This window comes from Phocoena sinus, chromosome 14 (genome assembly GCF_008692025.1).
Source record: "Phocoena sinus isolate mPhoSin1 chromosome 14, mPhoSin1.pri, whole genome shotgun sequence".
In the NCBI taxonomy this organism is placed as follows: Eukaryota; Metazoa; Chordata; class Mammalia; order Artiodactyla; family Phocoenidae; genus Phocoena; species Phocoena sinus.
In genome coordinates, this window is record NC_045776.1 from 64717120 (window position 1) to 64734458 (window position 17339).

General features: G+C 58.8%; 2 protein-coding genes across 2 annotated transcripts in view; one reads left to right on the forward strand and one right to left on the reverse strand.

The window, feature by feature from the left end:
- The first annotated feature begins 332 nt into the window (after positions 1 to 332).
- Positions 333 to 17339, forward strand: part of RSPH14 (radial spoke head 14 homolog) — a 60784-nt gene continuing 43777 nt past the window's right edge. Inside the window, exons 1-3 of the mRNA XM_032603489.1 lie at positions 333 to 599; positions 1607 to 1709; positions 4248 to 4366. Coding sequence (XP_032459380.1) covers positions 401 to 599; positions 1607 to 1709; positions 4248 to 4366 — 421 coding nt within the window. The 5' untranslated portion in view covers positions 333 to 400. The remainder of the gene's footprint in view (positions 600 to 1606; positions 1710 to 4247; positions 4367 to 17339) is intronic.
- GNAZ (G protein subunit alpha z) overlaps positions 11391 to 17339 on the reverse strand; it is a 41111-nt gene continuing 35162 nt past the window's right edge. Inside the window, exon 3 of the mRNA XM_032603488.1 lies at positions 11391 to 11894. Within this exon, the coding sequence (XP_032459379.1) occupies positions 11550 to 11894 (345 nt within the window). The 3' untranslated portion in view covers positions 11391 to 11549. The remainder of the gene's footprint in view (positions 11895 to 17339) is intronic.

The window sequence follows — 17339 nt, forward strand, 5'->3', positions numbered from 1 at the left end:
GGTAATAGAAGTCCCCTCCTCCTGGGGTAGCTAAGTTGGATATTAGGTATTGCTGGCACGAGATAAGCACTGAATGGAGCTGATACAGTGTTTGCTCATTTGGCTTAGTTTGTGTTTTCAATGCCTTTGCCCCAAGGCCCAGCCTATAAAGTATCGGGAGAACTCCGAAGTTTGCAGTTTGGGCCGCCACTTCACTGTGAAGTTTGGGCTTCACTGTGGCCTTGAACAAATCCCTTTATTGCTCTCACTCTCAGTTTGCTCACCTGTAAGATGGAAGTAGAAATACCAAATCACAGTAGCAATGTTGACAACTTTTGGGTTCTTTTAATCAGTGGTTTCTGCAGAGCTTCACTTTGAAAGCTACAGAGGCGCCCTGTGCAGGAGCGGGAGGCGTGGGAAGATGGCCCACGCCCAGATCTCCAAGTACCTGCCCCCCGACATCAACCCCACCCAGGCTGCCATTGCCTACGGCTGCCGGGCGCTGCCCAAGCTGAACGAGGAGCTGCAGTCGGAGGACCTGTTGACAAGGCAGAAAGCCCTCATGGCTCTGTATGACCTCATGCACGACCCCGAGCACGTCTACACAGCCATCCGCATAGGTGAGCATGGCACAGCCCAAGTGACCACGACTGTGGTCTGGATGGACAGACACAGAGCAGCTTGAGGTGGCCCCTTCACGGCATCCCTCCCAGCCGGTCAGCCCATCCTCAACTGGACACCACCAGTGGTCAGCCCCCTCTGCTATGACTCAACCCGGTGGCCACACATCCACCAAATAGGCCTTTATCTGTCTCACCCGCCAGGCTGTCACAGAAGATAGGCACTGGCCCTACTGAAACCACACATACACGGGGACCTGTGTCCACTGTGTCCCACTCTCTTAATTACCCACATAAGAGTTGAATTGATTTTAGTGGCACGGTCACACCTGTCCCAGATCAGGCCCACGATGAGTGAACTGCCGCCTCTCCCACCAGCCTTATCTGAAGGGCTAGTTTAATCCCAGAGATGGTGGCAGCGGTCCCTACGCCGGGTGGAGCTTCAATAAAAAAGGTTGCTATTTAACGAGCCCGACTCTGGGCCAGCGCTGCCATACGTTCAGTGCCCGTGTTACCTTAGTCCTCGTAGCACTGGCCCTGGGAGGGAAGGAACCGCCTCAACCCACAGCAGAAAACGGAGGCTCAGAGAGAAGCAGTGTGAGGCTAGGGTTGCCCCGTAAGTAAATAAGGCAAGATTTTTAGGTGCTCAGTCTGGCTTCCCGAGGTGTAACCCTTTCAAGGGTACACGACTAGTGGGTGACAAGGCTGGAATTTGACTTCCAGTCTCTCCAAACGCAAAGGGCATTTTCTGAACCCCGTGGAGGACTGGGAGGAGGTGTGCAGAGATTCACGAGGGGGTTTGGATGACAGGGTCCTGGGGGATGAGCCTTTCTAGCACCCAGAGTCCCCGCCCGTGACTCTGAAACACTCCATCACCCACACGATGCCCTCACACCCCCAAACAGTAGAGCCCTGGTGCTCTCGTTCTGGACATCAGCTCACTTGTCGACTTCTAGGTTAGCTGGTTGCTGAGCTTGGTGAATGTTCAGAGGGTTTTCTGCCCGTAGGCTGCCTGGAGAGCCTGAAAGCTTTGCTGAAGGACGCCAACGACCTGGTGCGCATCAAGACCACTGAGGTGCTCTATATCATGGCCACCCACAACGTGGGCAGGTGAGCAGCTGCCTCTGGGTATCAGTGCCACGCTTTGGAGCCGTACCCCTCCCCGGCGTGGCACATGCTTGAACGACCTTGAATGAGCTGCTCGCGGGCCAGGGAGTTAAATGAGTTCATGCACGTGAAGTGGCAGCCCCGTGGTGGCTTGGTTGGCCGTGGGCGCTCTCTCTCTGGATCCCTCTCCCCACAGATGGGTGGTCTTTGGGAACTCACACACCCGCTTGCTCAGGGCCACCTCCAGATGGCCGCCTCAGCCCCTTGGTCCCCTCGACCCCTCAGCTCCCCGTCTCTTCTCTGGGTTCTGATGTCAGGTCCCTGGGAGGGGGGTGGCCAGCCCAATCCCTGCGCAGCCCTGGCCCAACAGGTCGCTATGAACTGGGTGCGTGTGGGGAGGTGGTGACACAGTGAGCGCCCCAGTTCATAGGTGTTGCACCAAACAGGGCAGATGGGTGCCGGGGAGAACGGGGGAGTGGGCTCGAACCTGGCATCTGCAGGGCCGCCCTTTCCTGCTCTGACCTGGCAAGGCGCTTGGTCGAGACAGATCCAGACAAGTGCTTTCTCTCATTCTTCCTGCTCCTCTTTCCTCTTTCCGGACCCGATCTGGACATTAGGAGTAACCCCAGGGAGGGTGACGGAGGCTGAGAGGAGGGATGCTTGAAGTTTGGGGATTACAGGAAACTACGAGCCCAGTGACAGTGACCATAGGTCTGTTTATCCTCATAGGAGGTGTGGGGGGTGGTTCCCGGCTGTAACCCCTTTAGCAGGGCGACTCGGTGCAGAAACTGTCACCGACTGAGGACCTGATGCGACTGGCACACTGTTCTCCAATGTCCCTCCCAGCACCACTGCAAGGGGCGGGGAGGAGCCCGGAGCAGGCAGCTGGTGTGCCCCGGGTCCAGGATTCCAAGACCCAGCTCACTCTAGCACACCACGCTGGACAAAGGGCAGAAGTGACCGGGGCCGACTTCTGAAGTCCGCCGGGCTCAATGGTCATGTCACCCCTCAAGCCCTGAGTGACTGCCCATGTTGAAACCTCCTGCCTTCCTGGATCCACACGAGGAGTGAGCGTGGAAGCCAGGGGCCTGGCCTCTTGTCACCTTGGGGAGTTACAGCTTACAGAGCTGACTTACCAGCAGGGTGACTCGGAGTGGGCACCTGGGCGCAGGGTGAAGAGGCCCGGACACGTCACACCGGGGGTCAGGGAAGGCCCCTGCAACTTGGGGGTCCCACTGTGATTTCCTTCTCCCAGAACGACTCATACAGCCCTCACGGCAGAGCACGGTCAGGCACTTCCTGTGTGCTGGGCACTGGGCCAGGCCCCGCTCTGACTTCTCATTTACTTCTGACCTCAGCCTCGAGAGATGCAGCCTTGAAACCCTCACCAGATGTGACTGGGCCCAGCAGTTAGTTGGTTAATCAGAAGGAATGGTTAAAAAGCTAGGATTGGAAGAAATTGTAGCTTCCCTTCAAACAGTTCATCTTAACCCCAAATCCCTAAACGATTAGGCAGTCACCAATCCCTGTGTGCCTCTTCTTGGCTATGGGCCCACTGGATGGAGCTTCCCATCATCTTTTTTGCTTAAACCAGCACCTGTAACATCATGGAGCTTTGATCCTTTAAAGTAGAGCAAGCACTCAGATATTAATGAAGTAATCTGCATGCAAAACCCTTCTAGAATCTTTATAATCATCTCACTATTTTTAAAGTAAATTTATTTATTTATTTTTGGCTGCACTGGGTCCTTGTTGCTGCGTGCGGGCTTCCTCTAGTTGTGGCGAGCGGGGGCTACTCTTCATTGCGGTGCGCAGGCTTCTCATTGTGGTGGCTTCTCCCGTTGTGGAGCACGGTCTCTAGGTGTGCAGGCTTCAGTAGTTGTGGCTCGCGGGCTCTAGAGCGCAGGCTCAGTAGTTGTGGCGCACGGGCTTAGTTGTTCCACGGCATGTGGGATCTTCCCGGACCAGGGCTCGAACCCGCGTCCCCTGCGTTGGCAGGTGGATTCTTAACCACTGCGCCAGCAGGGAAGCCCTATTTATTTATCTTTTTAGACACTGACCTTGGAGTTTCCCAAAACATTCGCCTTTGTTTTCATAAGGAAATCGAAACAAAAACAAAAACCGCCAGCTCTTCTCCCATCAAATTGGCTTACCTGATGTTCAGTGAATCTATATCATTGTAACAAGAAGCGTAACGGGCCTACGTGGGTTTGGAGGCACGTGGCCGCCCTGGACAGTCCGCAGGTGTGTGCCCGGCAGGTGGAGAGAAGCGGTCAGCTCAGCCCGGCTGCTCAGGGGAGGTTGGTCATGCACTTCTGTTGCCTGGAGTCGTCCTCCACCACTCAGGCCGCACTGCTCTCACCTGACGTGAGGGCCACCCCCAGCCTGTGCCTTCTCTTCGGAGGCCGCAGGAATGCGGTCCCGTCCAGCCGGCACGGGCTTAGGTTCCAGGGGCCGGGAGGGCAGGCAACCGCCTCTAGGTTCTTATTGGATCCTCTCGTGGCACGTTCGTTGTGTCTAAATCCCACTTCTCTTCCCCAGAGATGGCTTTTTAGAGCATGACGTCATCCACGCCCTGTCCTTCCTGCTGAGCGACCCCCAGTCAGCCTGCCGGGAGAACCTGCACCTGGCCTTCAAGCACCTGGCGCAGCTGCCTGCAGGTAGGCTCACCGTGGGCGCTCGGGTGGCCCTCGGCCTCCTCTCCTAGTCAGGCGCCTGCCGTGCCGATCACAGTTTAGAGCATATTTTTAAAAAAGCTATGCTTTTATTAAGGTACCATATACATGTTAAAAAGGCACACGTCATACGTGAACGCTTGACTAACTTGTACTAAGTGAACCTGCCACTTCCGGGCACCGCTACCCAGATGAAGAGGTGTGCGGAGTATGGCCGGCACCTGCCCCTACCAGTCACCACCCCTCACCCAAATGTAAACCGGTTGATTTGTCTTCAGGTTATAAGACCACGGGTTAGTTTGTGCCTCTTTAAACTTGACATAAGTGGAAACATACAGTCTGTAGTATTTTGCTCCTAGCTTCTTCGTCTCTGTTGTGCGCTGTGTATTACTGATTTTTGCCCATTTGCTCTGCAGTGTGGTATGCACACTATATGGGGGCGCTACGGTTTGTTTATCCCCTCTGTTGCTGATGGCCATTTGAACTGTTTCTAGTGCGTGGCAGCTGAGAATACAGTGGTCGCTAACATTCTTACAAATGTCTTTCGATGGACATGTGTATGCATTTCTTTTGAGATACGCCTTGGAGAGAATTGCTGGGCACAGGGCAACTTTATGTCCAGCTTTAGAAGGTACTACAAATGGCTTCCTAAAAGAGTTTTGCCAATTTAGCTCCCACCAGTAGCGTATGAGGGTCCCAGGCGTTCTGTATCCGCACCCACACTTGATTTTTTGGCTATGATGGTGGGTGTGTGCTTGCGTCTCGCTTTGGTTTTCATTTGTATTTCCCTGGTGACAAGAGCCCTGTAAATGTCCTCTTGTGAGAAGCACCAGGGCACGTTTTTAAGGACGAAAGACCCCACCCCCGGGCTCACCGTCCCCTCCAGCTGACTGTTCCTGCTAATTTGACGCTGAGTCCAGGGTAATGGCCACCCGCTGACCGACCGCAGCTGGAGGGTTGAGATTCGTGTCAGGTTGCTACCCATCCTGTCACAAGACACAATGAGCAATTTTAAATGAGGGGCTCATTCCGAGAGGCAGGATATCAGGCCTTAAAGGGGGTGCCTTAAGGCCGACATGGGCCTTAAGATGTCCCGGGCCAGGAGTTGGACAGACCAGGTCCCTCTGCCATCCCCTTGTTCCCCGTGTGCCCCTAGACAGGCTGCTTCCCCATCTGGGACGTTGAGGCTGATGGGACCCCCTGCTCCAGAGGCCTGAAGTGAGGACCAGGCGGGAATACTCCCCGAATCAAGGCCCAGAGAGAAATGACTAAGGGAACAGGTGCAGAGAGGCAGGCTGAGCAGAGGCCTGGGAGCTGGGGTTGCTGCCCGCCCAGCCGGGACCGTACCCTCCTCTAGCTGGGCTGGGCTAGGTGTGCCAGGCCGGACAGCAGCACCCCGGGTGGTCTTTTTAAAAGACCACCCATCCCTGGCCCTATCCCACGTCACCTGGTGGGCCCTGCCCACATCTTCCTTGAACGCACCTTGGCTGGTTCTCCTGGGCGACCATGGTTGAGGGCCCCTGGGAATATCGGGGCGTCTCCATAAAGGACCAGTTCTGGGGCTGAGCTCCATGGATGCCTCTGTTCACCACTCAGGAACATTCCTTCCCAGGGTGTGGAGAGAGGGGACTTGCCGTTCTCACTCAAGGCTTTTAAAATCATTGTGACCTGTGTAAGCGTCCAGGGGAAGAGAGAGATGATGATAACGAACATCAGGAACCATCACCAGATTTGCTAAATCTTAACATTCAACCATATTTCATAGTTGCTTGAGATTTTTGCTTAAAAAAAATATAGCCCCCTGGGCTTCCCTGGTGGCACAGTGGTTGAGAGTCCGCCTGCTGATGCAGGGGACATGGGTTCGTGCCCCGGTCCGGGAAGATCCCACATGCCATGGAGCGGCTGGGCCCGTGAGCCATGGCCGCTGAGCCTGCGCGTCTGGAGCCTGTGCTCCGCAACAGTGAGAGGCCCGCGTACTGCAAACAAAACAAAACAAAACAAAATACAGCCCCCTGTGAACCTCCCCCACCCAGCACCCTTTCTCCTGCCCTCCCTGGAGCCACCAATAGTGGATGACTTAATCCCCAACATATGTCTTTGTATTATTCCCTGGCGGTCCAGTGGTTAGGATTCTGCGCTTCCACTGAAGGGGGCATAGGTGTAATTATATATAGATCTTGCCTTCCGTGTTTTAAAACTCTCTAAATGGATTTTGCAGTACGTATCCCTTCGGTACTTGAAAAACCTAATGCTGTCATTGGGAATGTACCCATGTGTGTCACGGGTTCCATTTCCTGATTATAACCCCAGCCCGCCCATCCCTTGTTTGAACGTGTGTACTTACATTCAGTGAACTTACTCCAGTCCGGCGGACCTGCATGAGCTGGTTTTCCCCAGGGCTTCCCCAGAGAAGGGCGTCATGGGGCCAGAGAGCACAATTGCTTCCCAGCTGGAGAGCCTGTCGTGCTCCCTCCCAGCAGCCTGGCCAAGTGTTAAGCCGTGTCGCTGTCGCTGTCCTATGGCTCTGCCATCCCCCAAGGCTGGGAAGGGGCGTCTTCTCTCTGCCTAGCACCGCCTCCATCTCCTTTCCTGCCGGGGCCTCCCAGGAGCCTGAGCCCGTTCTGCTGAGTTGTTTTTTCCATTTCTCATTGATTTGAGGGAGTGCTTCATTCATCCGAGATTCTAACACATTGCTGGTCACACATATTGCCAATATCACTTCCCAGGCTATCTGCGTGGCTTTTCTCTGTTTGTTTGTTCATTGGTCCAGCAGTTTTTCATTTGAACAGTAGTGAGTTTCATCAATCTTTTCCTTTGTGACTTTTTTCTTTTTTTTGGTGTTGTTTAAGAGAATTTGGTGCTAATAGCTCATGGAGGTATCCTGCCATATTTTCTTCTGAAAGTGAAAGAATTTTGCTTTTCACACTCAGTCCGAGAAGGTACCTGGGCCAGCCCAACACTGTCTTAATTACAAAAGCTCTAGGTATTCTGGGTTCTGGTGGACAGGCTGGAGTCCGCAAGCACTAGGCTCACCATGGGGAGCAGGGGGGTGTAGTTTGCACTTTATCGTAGGATTTATCACAGGAGTCCGTGCCCAGAGGGAGGCCTGGGACACTCTGGGGAGGGGTAAGTAGCAGTGGGTGGGGTGGGGGTGGGTAGCTAGAGGGAGGGAGGGGGACATGCACTGTGGTAGGCGCCCCAGGAGGACCATCTGAGGGGCCCCTGAGCGCAGCAGCTCCTGGGTTGGCCCGTGTAGCCGTGTCCTGGGGGTGTCCTCGCTGGGCCTGTGGGTGGGGGTCTGGGTGGGTGAGGGCATCTACTTCTGGGGCTGCGCTCTTACCAGCGTGGGGCCTCGGGCGCTAGCGAAGCCCATCGGGAGCAACAGGTCACAAGGGGCCAGCGGCTCTCCCGGGACGGTCTGCATGCAGGGCGCAGCGGCTCTCGTGCTGGTGGTCATGGGTCTGGGTTCTCTGTCCACGGCCACGACCAGAAGGACCCTCTGCACCTGGCGGAGTGCTGGGCACGTGTCTGGCACTCAACAAATACTGGTGGTTTAGCAGTTTCTATGCAGGATTTTAAAGGACTATTTGTCGGTTGTTTTCCTGCTGCACTTCACGCCCATGTGTTGGGGTATCTGTGGGGACGAGGCCTTTTCTGGGCCCTGGCGCCCGGCCAGGTCCAGCTGGCTGCGTGGTTTCCCAGAGTGGCCAGCAGGGGGCGCCGCAGGACCGGCCGCCGCCCAGCAGGGCTGCTCTGGCTCTCAGGCCTGGACCTGCTTGTCAGGAGAGGAGAAACCGGGATCGTGGGGCAAATGCCAGGCGCCCCGTCTTCCAGGCCCTGAGTGACTGGCCGCCAGGGATGCTGGAAGAACCCATCTCCTCCCTGTGTGGACACAGCATCCTGTAGGAGAGGGCTCCAGGCTGACACCCAGGATTCCTCTGTAACTGGATTTGGGGGCCCCCTGGAAGTGTGGGCCCTCTGATGGTGGTCTCAGGCCCTGCCTGGCACACATAGTGCTGGGCGCTGAGAGCCGCCGGCCCACCTTTAGGGCAGCTCCACTGTCCCGCTGTGCCGACCCATTCATGTGCAGCTGGGCTGTGGGCAGAGGCAGGTGCCCTCCCTGCCCAGAGGAGAGAGCCAGGGCTGGGCGGGGAGGCGGCGGGGGCATTCCTGGCATCCCGCCATCACCACTGGGGGCTGGAGAGAGATGGGGGCACTGCATCCATGGGAGCACAGGGTGAGGGGTGGACATCCTCAGCCTGACAGCCTTTGGCGGACAGTAGGCCCCCCTCCCCACCCAGACTTAGCAAAGCACGAGCCCCCCCCCCCCCCCCCCAGTGGTGACCCTGCCACTCTGGCAAGGGGATCCTCTCCCCTCAGGGCCGTCCTCCACCAACTCTGGCCCCCTCTCCCCATCCCCTCTGCTGGGCCTGGGCTTGCAGCTAACACCGCGTCTGTGGACCTCTCTGGATGCAGCTTAGCACGTGCCTCCCCCGTGCCAGGCACTGCTCAGGCGGCAGCAGGGGAAGGAGGCGGGTCAGACGGTGCAAACACCCCTTCCCGCCTCACCCTGGCCTGGGCGCTCTTCCATGGCCTGGGGTGCTGGGCCCTGAGGGGATGATGGATCTTGGGCCGTGAGGATGGGGACGGTCCTGTCAGCAGGGGGATCAGCTGATGAGAGGAAGAACCGGAGCAGATAAAGACTGTGGGGGATGCGGGGAGGGGACCACTGTCCCAGGGAAGCCTCCCCCCCTCCTTGAACACATCTGGGCAGGAGGCAGAATCCTTCCATTTCCCTCTCACCGTGTATTTTTAGTTAAAGATGCTCACGCTGAGATTACTGCTCTTTTCACAGCTGGCATTAAAGTGCAAAATAAGTCTCAAAGATCTTAAGTCACACGTTATTTCTTATACAAAAGCCCCCTTGGGTTTTCGCTGTTTGGTGATGTGGGAAGGCGTGAAGGGGACCCCCACGTGGGCTCAGGGGTGGGGGGAACAAAAGCCAGGTCCGCGTGTCTGAGTGCTGTGTACCTGCACACGTGTGTGTCTGTCTGTATCCCTCCCTTGGGGCTTCATGTCCGGTCCTGGGTTTGAGGAGGCGACATGGGGTAGCTCTGTGCCCCCGTGGGCTCCTGCCCTGGCCGTCCAGGTGCAGAGCTGGGCGAGGACCCAGGTCTTGGACCCAGGTGTTGGGAGGCACCAGCCCCCTCTGCTCCTCCCGGGGAGGATGGCTCCACTGCTCCCTGACCTTGACCTTGGGCCTCATCCGTAAAATGGGTCACCACTGACACCCCGCCGCAGGGATGAGTGTGGAATAAGATAGTCTGCAAGGAGCCCGGTGCAGTGTGAACAAACTTCCTTGTGTTTTCCATCCCTTGGCCCCCTAACCACAGTGGTGAGTCAGCCAACGGTGGGCCGGTGGGGCCCCTCCTCCAAACACCCTGCAGGCTCGCCGTTCATGCCGGGGGGCTGTCAGCACCCTCCAGGCCCACTGGGCATCTCTTCCGCTCTGTGGGGATGATTCTGACCCTAGTGGAGGTGTCTTTAGGGTGGGGGGGAGTCCAGGTGATGGTGCAGCCTGGGCTGGTGCCATCATTACCCCCAAACCTCAGCCCCTCGGGACACACAGGCCTGGCAGATCTCCCTCTTTTGCAGCGTCTTTCTACTCTTCGGGTTGTTTGTTCTTGACATTCATTTCAAAATGGTTTTTCCTAAACATGTGGAGGGAGTGGGGAGAGGAAAAGGAACCTCAGCACGGACGGTGTCCCCGCCACCCTCCTGCATGCCGTCCACGCACACAGCACTCGGGACGAGGCTCGGCTCATTCAGGATATTTTATTTTCGTAAAGTAGACAATCTCGGACTTTCGTGCGATCACCAGCTCCTCTTTCCCTCTCGACATCCCTTAAAGTCCTTGGCTGTGACTCCTCACACCAACCTCGGGCTCAGGGTACCAAAGGCCGAGAGGAGGTTTGGCAAGGGCTCTGGCGGCGCCTTCGTGTTTGCACACGGCCCTCAGCCAAGGTAATCCACGTGGCGGTGGCGGTGGCAGTGCCCCGGGCCCTGAGCAGGAAGGGCCTCCCTCAGGCTGCAAGGCGGCCGAGCCTTCACAGGAGTCGAGGCTGCCCTCTGGCCTCCCTTTCCTCCACTTGCAGAAAAGCCACAGGTAATTTACTCTTTAAATACCAAGACATTTAGCTATTGTTCGTTCGCTCCTGGGTGAAGGACCTTCTTTAAATACATCACATTTATTTTCTGAAAGAAAAACGAAGCGGAAACCGCACCAGTAACAAGAGGACGCTGCACGGGCTTATGTACAACTCGGCGCCGAGGCTGCTGCCGGGCGCAGAGGGACAGACTTGTCCAGGTAACAATTTTACACTCAGCAAAGCCAGACACAAAAAGGACCACCCGGAAAAAAAAATAGGTTTTGAAAATCTGCATTTAAAAAAGAATACTCAACTGCATTGGAAATTTTCTGTATTTCTGCGAAACACCACGAGATTTGGCCAAAAAAAAAAAAAAAAAAAAAAAGAAAAGAAAAAGGATGTCAGAGGAGAAAAACCAGGTTTCGGTTTATAAAACGTCCGACTCATAGAAGAAAAGCTGGCGCCCAGCTCGCCGGGTCCGAGACAAGTCGCGCCACGCGCGTCACCACGTGGAGTTTCGTTGCATGTTCTGAAGCGGTTTAAAAAGAGCTGTGAGTGGCCGGAGGGCTGGTCAGTGCTGTCGCAGGCCTGGTGCCCGGTCCCAGCGCGCACGTGGGGCGGCGTGGCCCCTGCTCTGGGTCTCCTCCCAGGGAGCCGGCCGCCCCTCCCTGTGGTCCCTCGGACCCCCATGCAGAGTGGGGCCACGTCGGGAAGGCAGGGTTGTGTGGCAGGAGGGGCTCGGGGTGGACTTGGTGACAGCTCCTCAAGTCTTCACAGGCCCTCGGCTACACGGGGAGCCTGCTGTCTACAGAGCGTGCACGTGTGTGTGTGCGTGTGCGTGCGCAAGTGTGTCTACTTACCTAGCGATCTATCCGTACATATTCACGTTTGCGGAAACGTGGGGGCCGAGGAGGCGGGGCGGGGGACACGCTCCGGGCCCCCGTTTTCTGCCCCCGTGCTGGTCACCAGCGTGGGTGGGGGTGTGATGCCCCAGTCTCGCCACAGCTGACGCTGGCTCCTCAGCAGAGGCCGATGTACTTGAGGTTGTTCTGGATGATGACGTCGGTCACGGCGTCAAACACGAACTGGATGTTACTGGTGTCGGTGGCACAGGTGAAGTGGGAGTAGATCTCCTTGGTCTCCTTGTTGCGGTTCAGGTCCTCGAACTGCCGCTGGATGTAGACGGCGGCCTCCTCGTAGGTGTTCTGGCCGCTGTACTCGGGGAAGCACACGGTGAGCGGGATGCGCCGGATCTTCTGCGCCAGCAGGTCCTTCTTGTTGAGGAAGAGGATGAGGGAGGTGCTGACGAACCAGTTGTTGTTGCAGATGGAGTCAAAGAGGCGCAGGCTCTCCGCCATCCGGCTCTGGGGGGGGGAGGGGGGGCGGTCAGCACGGCCTGGCCCTGGTAGGCCCAAGAGCACCCTCCCCGCCGGGCCCCAGCTGGCCCTGTGCTCTCTGACTCCGCTGGCCCCCTCTGGCCCCCGTGGTCGCTGACAGCACGTGGCTTCAGGGCTGCTGGCTGGGGCCCCGCGCCTGCACGGGCAAGCCCCGCCTCCCACGGGGGCACTGTCTCTGCATCCCCCGCAGGCAGCACATGGGCAGCCTCCCCGGCAGTCAGCTCCGCCTGCTGGGGTTTGGCTGGCCCCGTGCCTCCATCCTGCCAGGCAGGGCATCAGTCCTCACTGGAGTCCGCGAGGGGGAGGCCTGTGTTCACGAAAGCAAGGGTGCAGGGCAGAGCTGGGCAGGCCTGGCCCCTGCCAGCGGTGTGCTCACTCAAGGCCACACGGAGGATCCCGTGGCCGCCCCGCCCCCACCAGCACAGAGGACACGAGGATGGCGGCCAGGAGGCACCGTGACCACAGAGCGTGGCCCTGGCCCTCTCTACCTCCCCTTGAGGACCGTGACCCTGCTGCGGAGCCTCTGGGTTTTCAAGGAACCTAGGGCCCCCATCTGACTCCCACGCACAACTGACCGTCCTACTTCTAAAGGGACTCCTGCTGCTGGTGAAAGCTGCCCCGTGTTTGAAAGTAAAATGAATGAGATGAGCGTCCCAAGTGTGGGGCCAGTGTAGATCGGAGGTATCGGATTTAAGGACTTTTCTGACGATGTGGTAACAACAGGGAAGCTGCAGCTGGTGCTGATGGGTGGACACAGGCACTGGCCTGCTCCACCCTCACACCTTCCTATCCCCATTCTGCAGATAAAGAAACTGAGGCCTGGAGAGGCAGGAAATGTGCTCTAAGTCCCACGGCCAGGAGCTCTAGGCTTGCTGCTCCTCCAAGGTGGACGGGCAGTGCTGCTGGCCCCAGGGTGGCAGTGCCCGGGGGAGGCCCCACAAAGCCCTGCATTCCCACAGAACCTGCCTTCTCTGAGAGACATGGTCTGACAGCATCAGTGCTGAGAAGGAGCCACCGCCCCCCACCACAACGTAGACATTGCCTCAAGGTCCTGCACTCCACCGGGGAGGGCCCGTTTCCAAAACCCACCCTGTGCCTTCTTTAGAACAAGCTCAGGAATAACAGACGCTCTGAAAGTGAGTAGTCTCAGGTCTTGGGTGTGTGTGGGGTGGGGTAAGCCTTCTGCAGAGAGAAACAGGATGCAGGACCCCCAGGTGTGCCTGGAGGAGCGGACGACGTTCCACACACAGTTATGTGGTGGTCCAGGAATGTTACATTCTACTGGGTAGTAATTAGTGCTAATGGATTTCCGGAAGCTGCGTGGTAGGGACCAGCAGAGCTGTCATATCTCATGGGAATGACGTCACAATCAGACGCTGTGCTTCTGACCCCAGATTTCACATCAGATAAATAATAGATGTGGCCATTAGCATGTATTCATTAATCCACTGAGCAGACACTTGCTGAGCAGGCTCTGAGGGCCGCCAGCAGGTCCCAGATCTCGTGCCGGTGACGGGGCCCCAGAGACGAGAGGCCAGTGGCCAGGCCAGGCCGAGCCCTGGGTGTGGAGTGGCGTTCAAGGATGGGTGGGCAAGCGTGGAGTCGGGCCAGGCACGGGTGCTGGGATGAGCATCTGCACAGGGCCTGGGCCTGCCTCCATGTACTGTGCTAGGTCACTGGGGGTGAGAGCCAGGTGCCTCCTGCATCCAGGCCAGCTGCTCCTGCTGAAACAGTGCACGTGTGCCGAGAGGGGTCGGTCCTCCAGGGCATGTGTGCGTGGGAAGAGCTCAGCTGCCACGTCCCGCGTGGAGCAGGCCCCAGGGCCCCGACAAGCTGCGTCTGCCCTTCCTGCTCAGCGCACCCCAGGCTGACTTCAGACCCCAGGGGCCGGCCCCTCTACCCCACAGACGTCCCTCCGAGCCTCGCCAGGCAACAGAGGGCAGAGGAGGCCGGCAGGACGGGCACTGCTGTGCGGCCTGAGCAGGACAGACAGACGCCCCTCGTGTCCGGCCCTTGCCCACACCTGGGGCTCCTCTTGCTCTCCAGGCAGGTGGGGCTCAGGTTTCCCTGTTCCCTCCCTCTCCCTTGGGACAAACCGTGGGGACCCACACGGGCCATCCTTTAGGCGGGCAGCGCTCAGGGAGCCCGTGGGAGGCACTGACTGGCCGGGCTGGACAAACACAGGAGCCTGGGAGCTCCACCTGCTCTCCCCCAAAGCCGCTGGGGGAGCACGGCGAAGGGGGCACTGTGCCCCGGCACCCACCACACAGAGGTCCCTCAGCCAGGAGAGGAGCCATCCCAGAAGGCACTAGGCGGGCAGGGGGAGCTGGAGCCCCTTGGTGCTACCACCACTGCTGTGCGGGCTCCTGGAGCCAGCGCAGGAGCCAGCGCATGGGCGCGTGGGCCGAGCAGCATGCTGACACCTGAATCACAGATCACTGAGAAAGGAACGTGCTGTTTTGAGCCGTAACTCTGGAAACCGTGAGAAGTACGCACAAGAGTATGCGTACGGGAGGAAGGCGCACCGGGCAGGGCCTCCCCCAGGGCCCCCTCCCCGTTCGGCTCGCCCTCCGTGGCCTCACCCACGACTCCTCTTCCCAGCCCCGCACCCCGGCGCCCCCTCCTGCCGCACACGTCTGGGGTGCTCTGGCACCAGGATGGAATCCCAGTCCCTCGGTCTGCGTTCAGGGCCTCCCTGGTCCTGAGGGTGTGCTCAGCCTGGGGGCCAGCTGTGGCCCCGTTCTCCCCGACGCCACCCTGGCACCCGGTTCTGACTCTACCCACTTGGTGCTGTGGGTCACAGGGCTGGGCCCCGTCCTCATGTGGTCCACTGGGCCCTGGGGTGAATGAAGCTGGGGCAGCTTTGGAGTCACCGGACTCTGCCCATCATGCCTTGTCTTGCCATGACTTCCACCAGCCTGACGCAGATATCCTCTCGCTGCAAGCCGGGGAGGCCACCCACCTCACACAGGGGATGGGGCCCTGGACAGGCAACTCCCAGGGCTGGGTGAGGACCCCGTGTCTGCACCAACCCCAGTGCTCCCCCAGCAGGAGGCCCTCCACGCCCTCAGCTCTGCAGCTGCTCCTCCCAGGAGAAAATACCCCACGACTGCTTGCCTGCGATGCCACCCAGGGCTCTGGTGCCCACCCAGCTCTCTCCAGGAGCTGCTCACAGTGAGAAACATCGTGTACAGAGATGACACACAGCAGATGATTCCCGTCAGAGGCCTGGGCAGTGGTGGCAATCCCACGCTCGGGAAGGAGCAGGAACCAGTGATTTGTAACAGCACACGTCAGACCCTGGGAGGCAGCTGGACAGTCCCCAGGGTGGCGCACAAGTCATTTCTCAGCCATTTGCAGAGAAAGCTCCTGCTTGGACACGTCTGAATACACTCAACCTCATCGAACAGACTGGACTTTCCCCAGGGGGCTGCAGCTGGTGACCCCCCTCTGAGGGGCTTCCAGCTTGCTGGTCGGAGACTGGAATCTTTGCTAAGTGCCGAGCTCAGTGGTGGAGGCCTTTACCCTGAGCACAACCGCCACGTGACAGCACCCGTGGTGGCCTGGACCAGACCGGCTCCTGGAACATCCTGAGGAGGCCGGGGCTGGGGCGTGAAGGGGAGCCTCGGCCCTGGTCCCCCATGAAGGCTCCCCTGAGTCACGAAAGGGCAGGTGTCCCTGTTATGGGTACAGATTTGCGGCCTGCGGTTCGCTCTCACCACCAGGGCTCGCTGAACCTTGGACAAGTCCTTTCTCCTCTCCCAGCCTCAGTGTCCTCATCTGTAAAATGGGGACGATCACGGCACCCAGCACCAGGACTGCTGCAGGAGCAACAGTGTTGGTTTGAGAGAAACCAGGTTTGCTGGGCCTCGGCCTGTGGCTGCCTTCCCAGCAGACAGTCTGCATGCCACTCACTGCCGGCGCCCTGGCACTGGGGTGACCTCATCTCCTCTTGTCCAAGACCTGCCTCCCTCCCCACCGGCACAGAGCCTCTGTGGGAGGTGGGATGGAGAGGGAGGGGTCTGGACTCTGCAGACCCGGCTCAGCTGCCATCCTGAGCCCCCAGGGCCACCAGCACCTCCCCCCAGGCTGCTGGCTCCCAGCTCTGCCTGGTTCCTCTGCTCTGGGGGCTCCATAACTGCTCAGCCTGGAGACCCAACGGCTGCCCAGAACCTGTGACACCCACTCAGCCCCTCGCTCACTGTTGCAAGGGCACAGGACAGCACCGATTGCCAGGCGAGCATTTCCTTGATTTAATAGGCCAAGAGGGCTGCCTTTGGCTTCCTCGCGGGCTGGCTGGCGGGCACTGGCCCCAAATGTGGACGCCCAAGTCCAGCCCTGCACTCTACAAAAGGGGAGCACGGGTTCCCCAACAGGCAAGGGAGCCACCCGAACGCTGACTGCTCGGCTCGCCCTGGGCACAGCAGAGGCTCCAGTCCCAGACCTCATAAAGTGCTGGTGATGTCAAGGTTTCAGCCCTTCCCAGAACCGGCCCAAACCCCAGGGCCCGGGAGACCCGGAAACCCCAGCCCGCCGGCACGCCAACAACCTTCACCGCTAGGCCCGCACCCCCGCCCCTCCTCAGCCTCCGTGGGCAGAGGCGCTCCAGGCGCCCTTCTAGGTGTGAGGAGGACGGAGGAGAGGTGAGCTTGTGGAGTGGCCAACGAGGGCCAGAACCCCTGCTCTGCCAGCCGCCAGCTCCTGTTTGTTCTGAGCCTCAGTTTCCCCACCTGTACAGCATGATCTGTTAGGGATCCTGCTCACGAGGCTGGGAGCTAAAACGTGACACTTCTGGAAAGTTGAGTCTCCATGCCAGGCACCAGTGACCAGAGCGGCCATCACGGCATGACTCAGAGATAAAAGGGGAGGTGGCCTGGAGCAGGGGGCCCTGTGAGGCTAGGATGAGGCAACAGGAAGCCAGCCACGGCCAAGGCCTGGGGCCGCAGCGGGCAGCCGGCAGGGGGAAGAGGATGCAGCGGGGCTGGGCCTTGGCGCTGGCTCCGCTGCTTGGGGCTCAGAGCCCAGGGAGGCTCTGTCCCACCCTGGGACTCAGGTTTCTCGTCCCTAACACGAGTTCTCAGTTCCGTTTCAGTCCGGGAAGCCCAGGTCTGCCTGTTGTAGGAGCGCCTGGAGTGTTTGTTCTTGGGAACTGTGAATTTAGCTTTAAACGCTGGAAGCAGAGCTGGGAGGCTGGGCTGAGGACATGAATGAGCTCCATTCACCACGATGGTGCCAGCCCTGAGGCTCAGCCACCAGGCCCCACCCGGGCAATGGTGCCAGGCTCCAAGGGCGCTGAGGGCGGGACCAGGCAGTGAGGCCTCCTGGCAGCACCCTGGCTGCATGGGCCAAGGGGGAGGGTCCAGCCAGGGCTGGATATCGAGCTGGCACCAACAGCCAAGCCTCTGCTCCCTC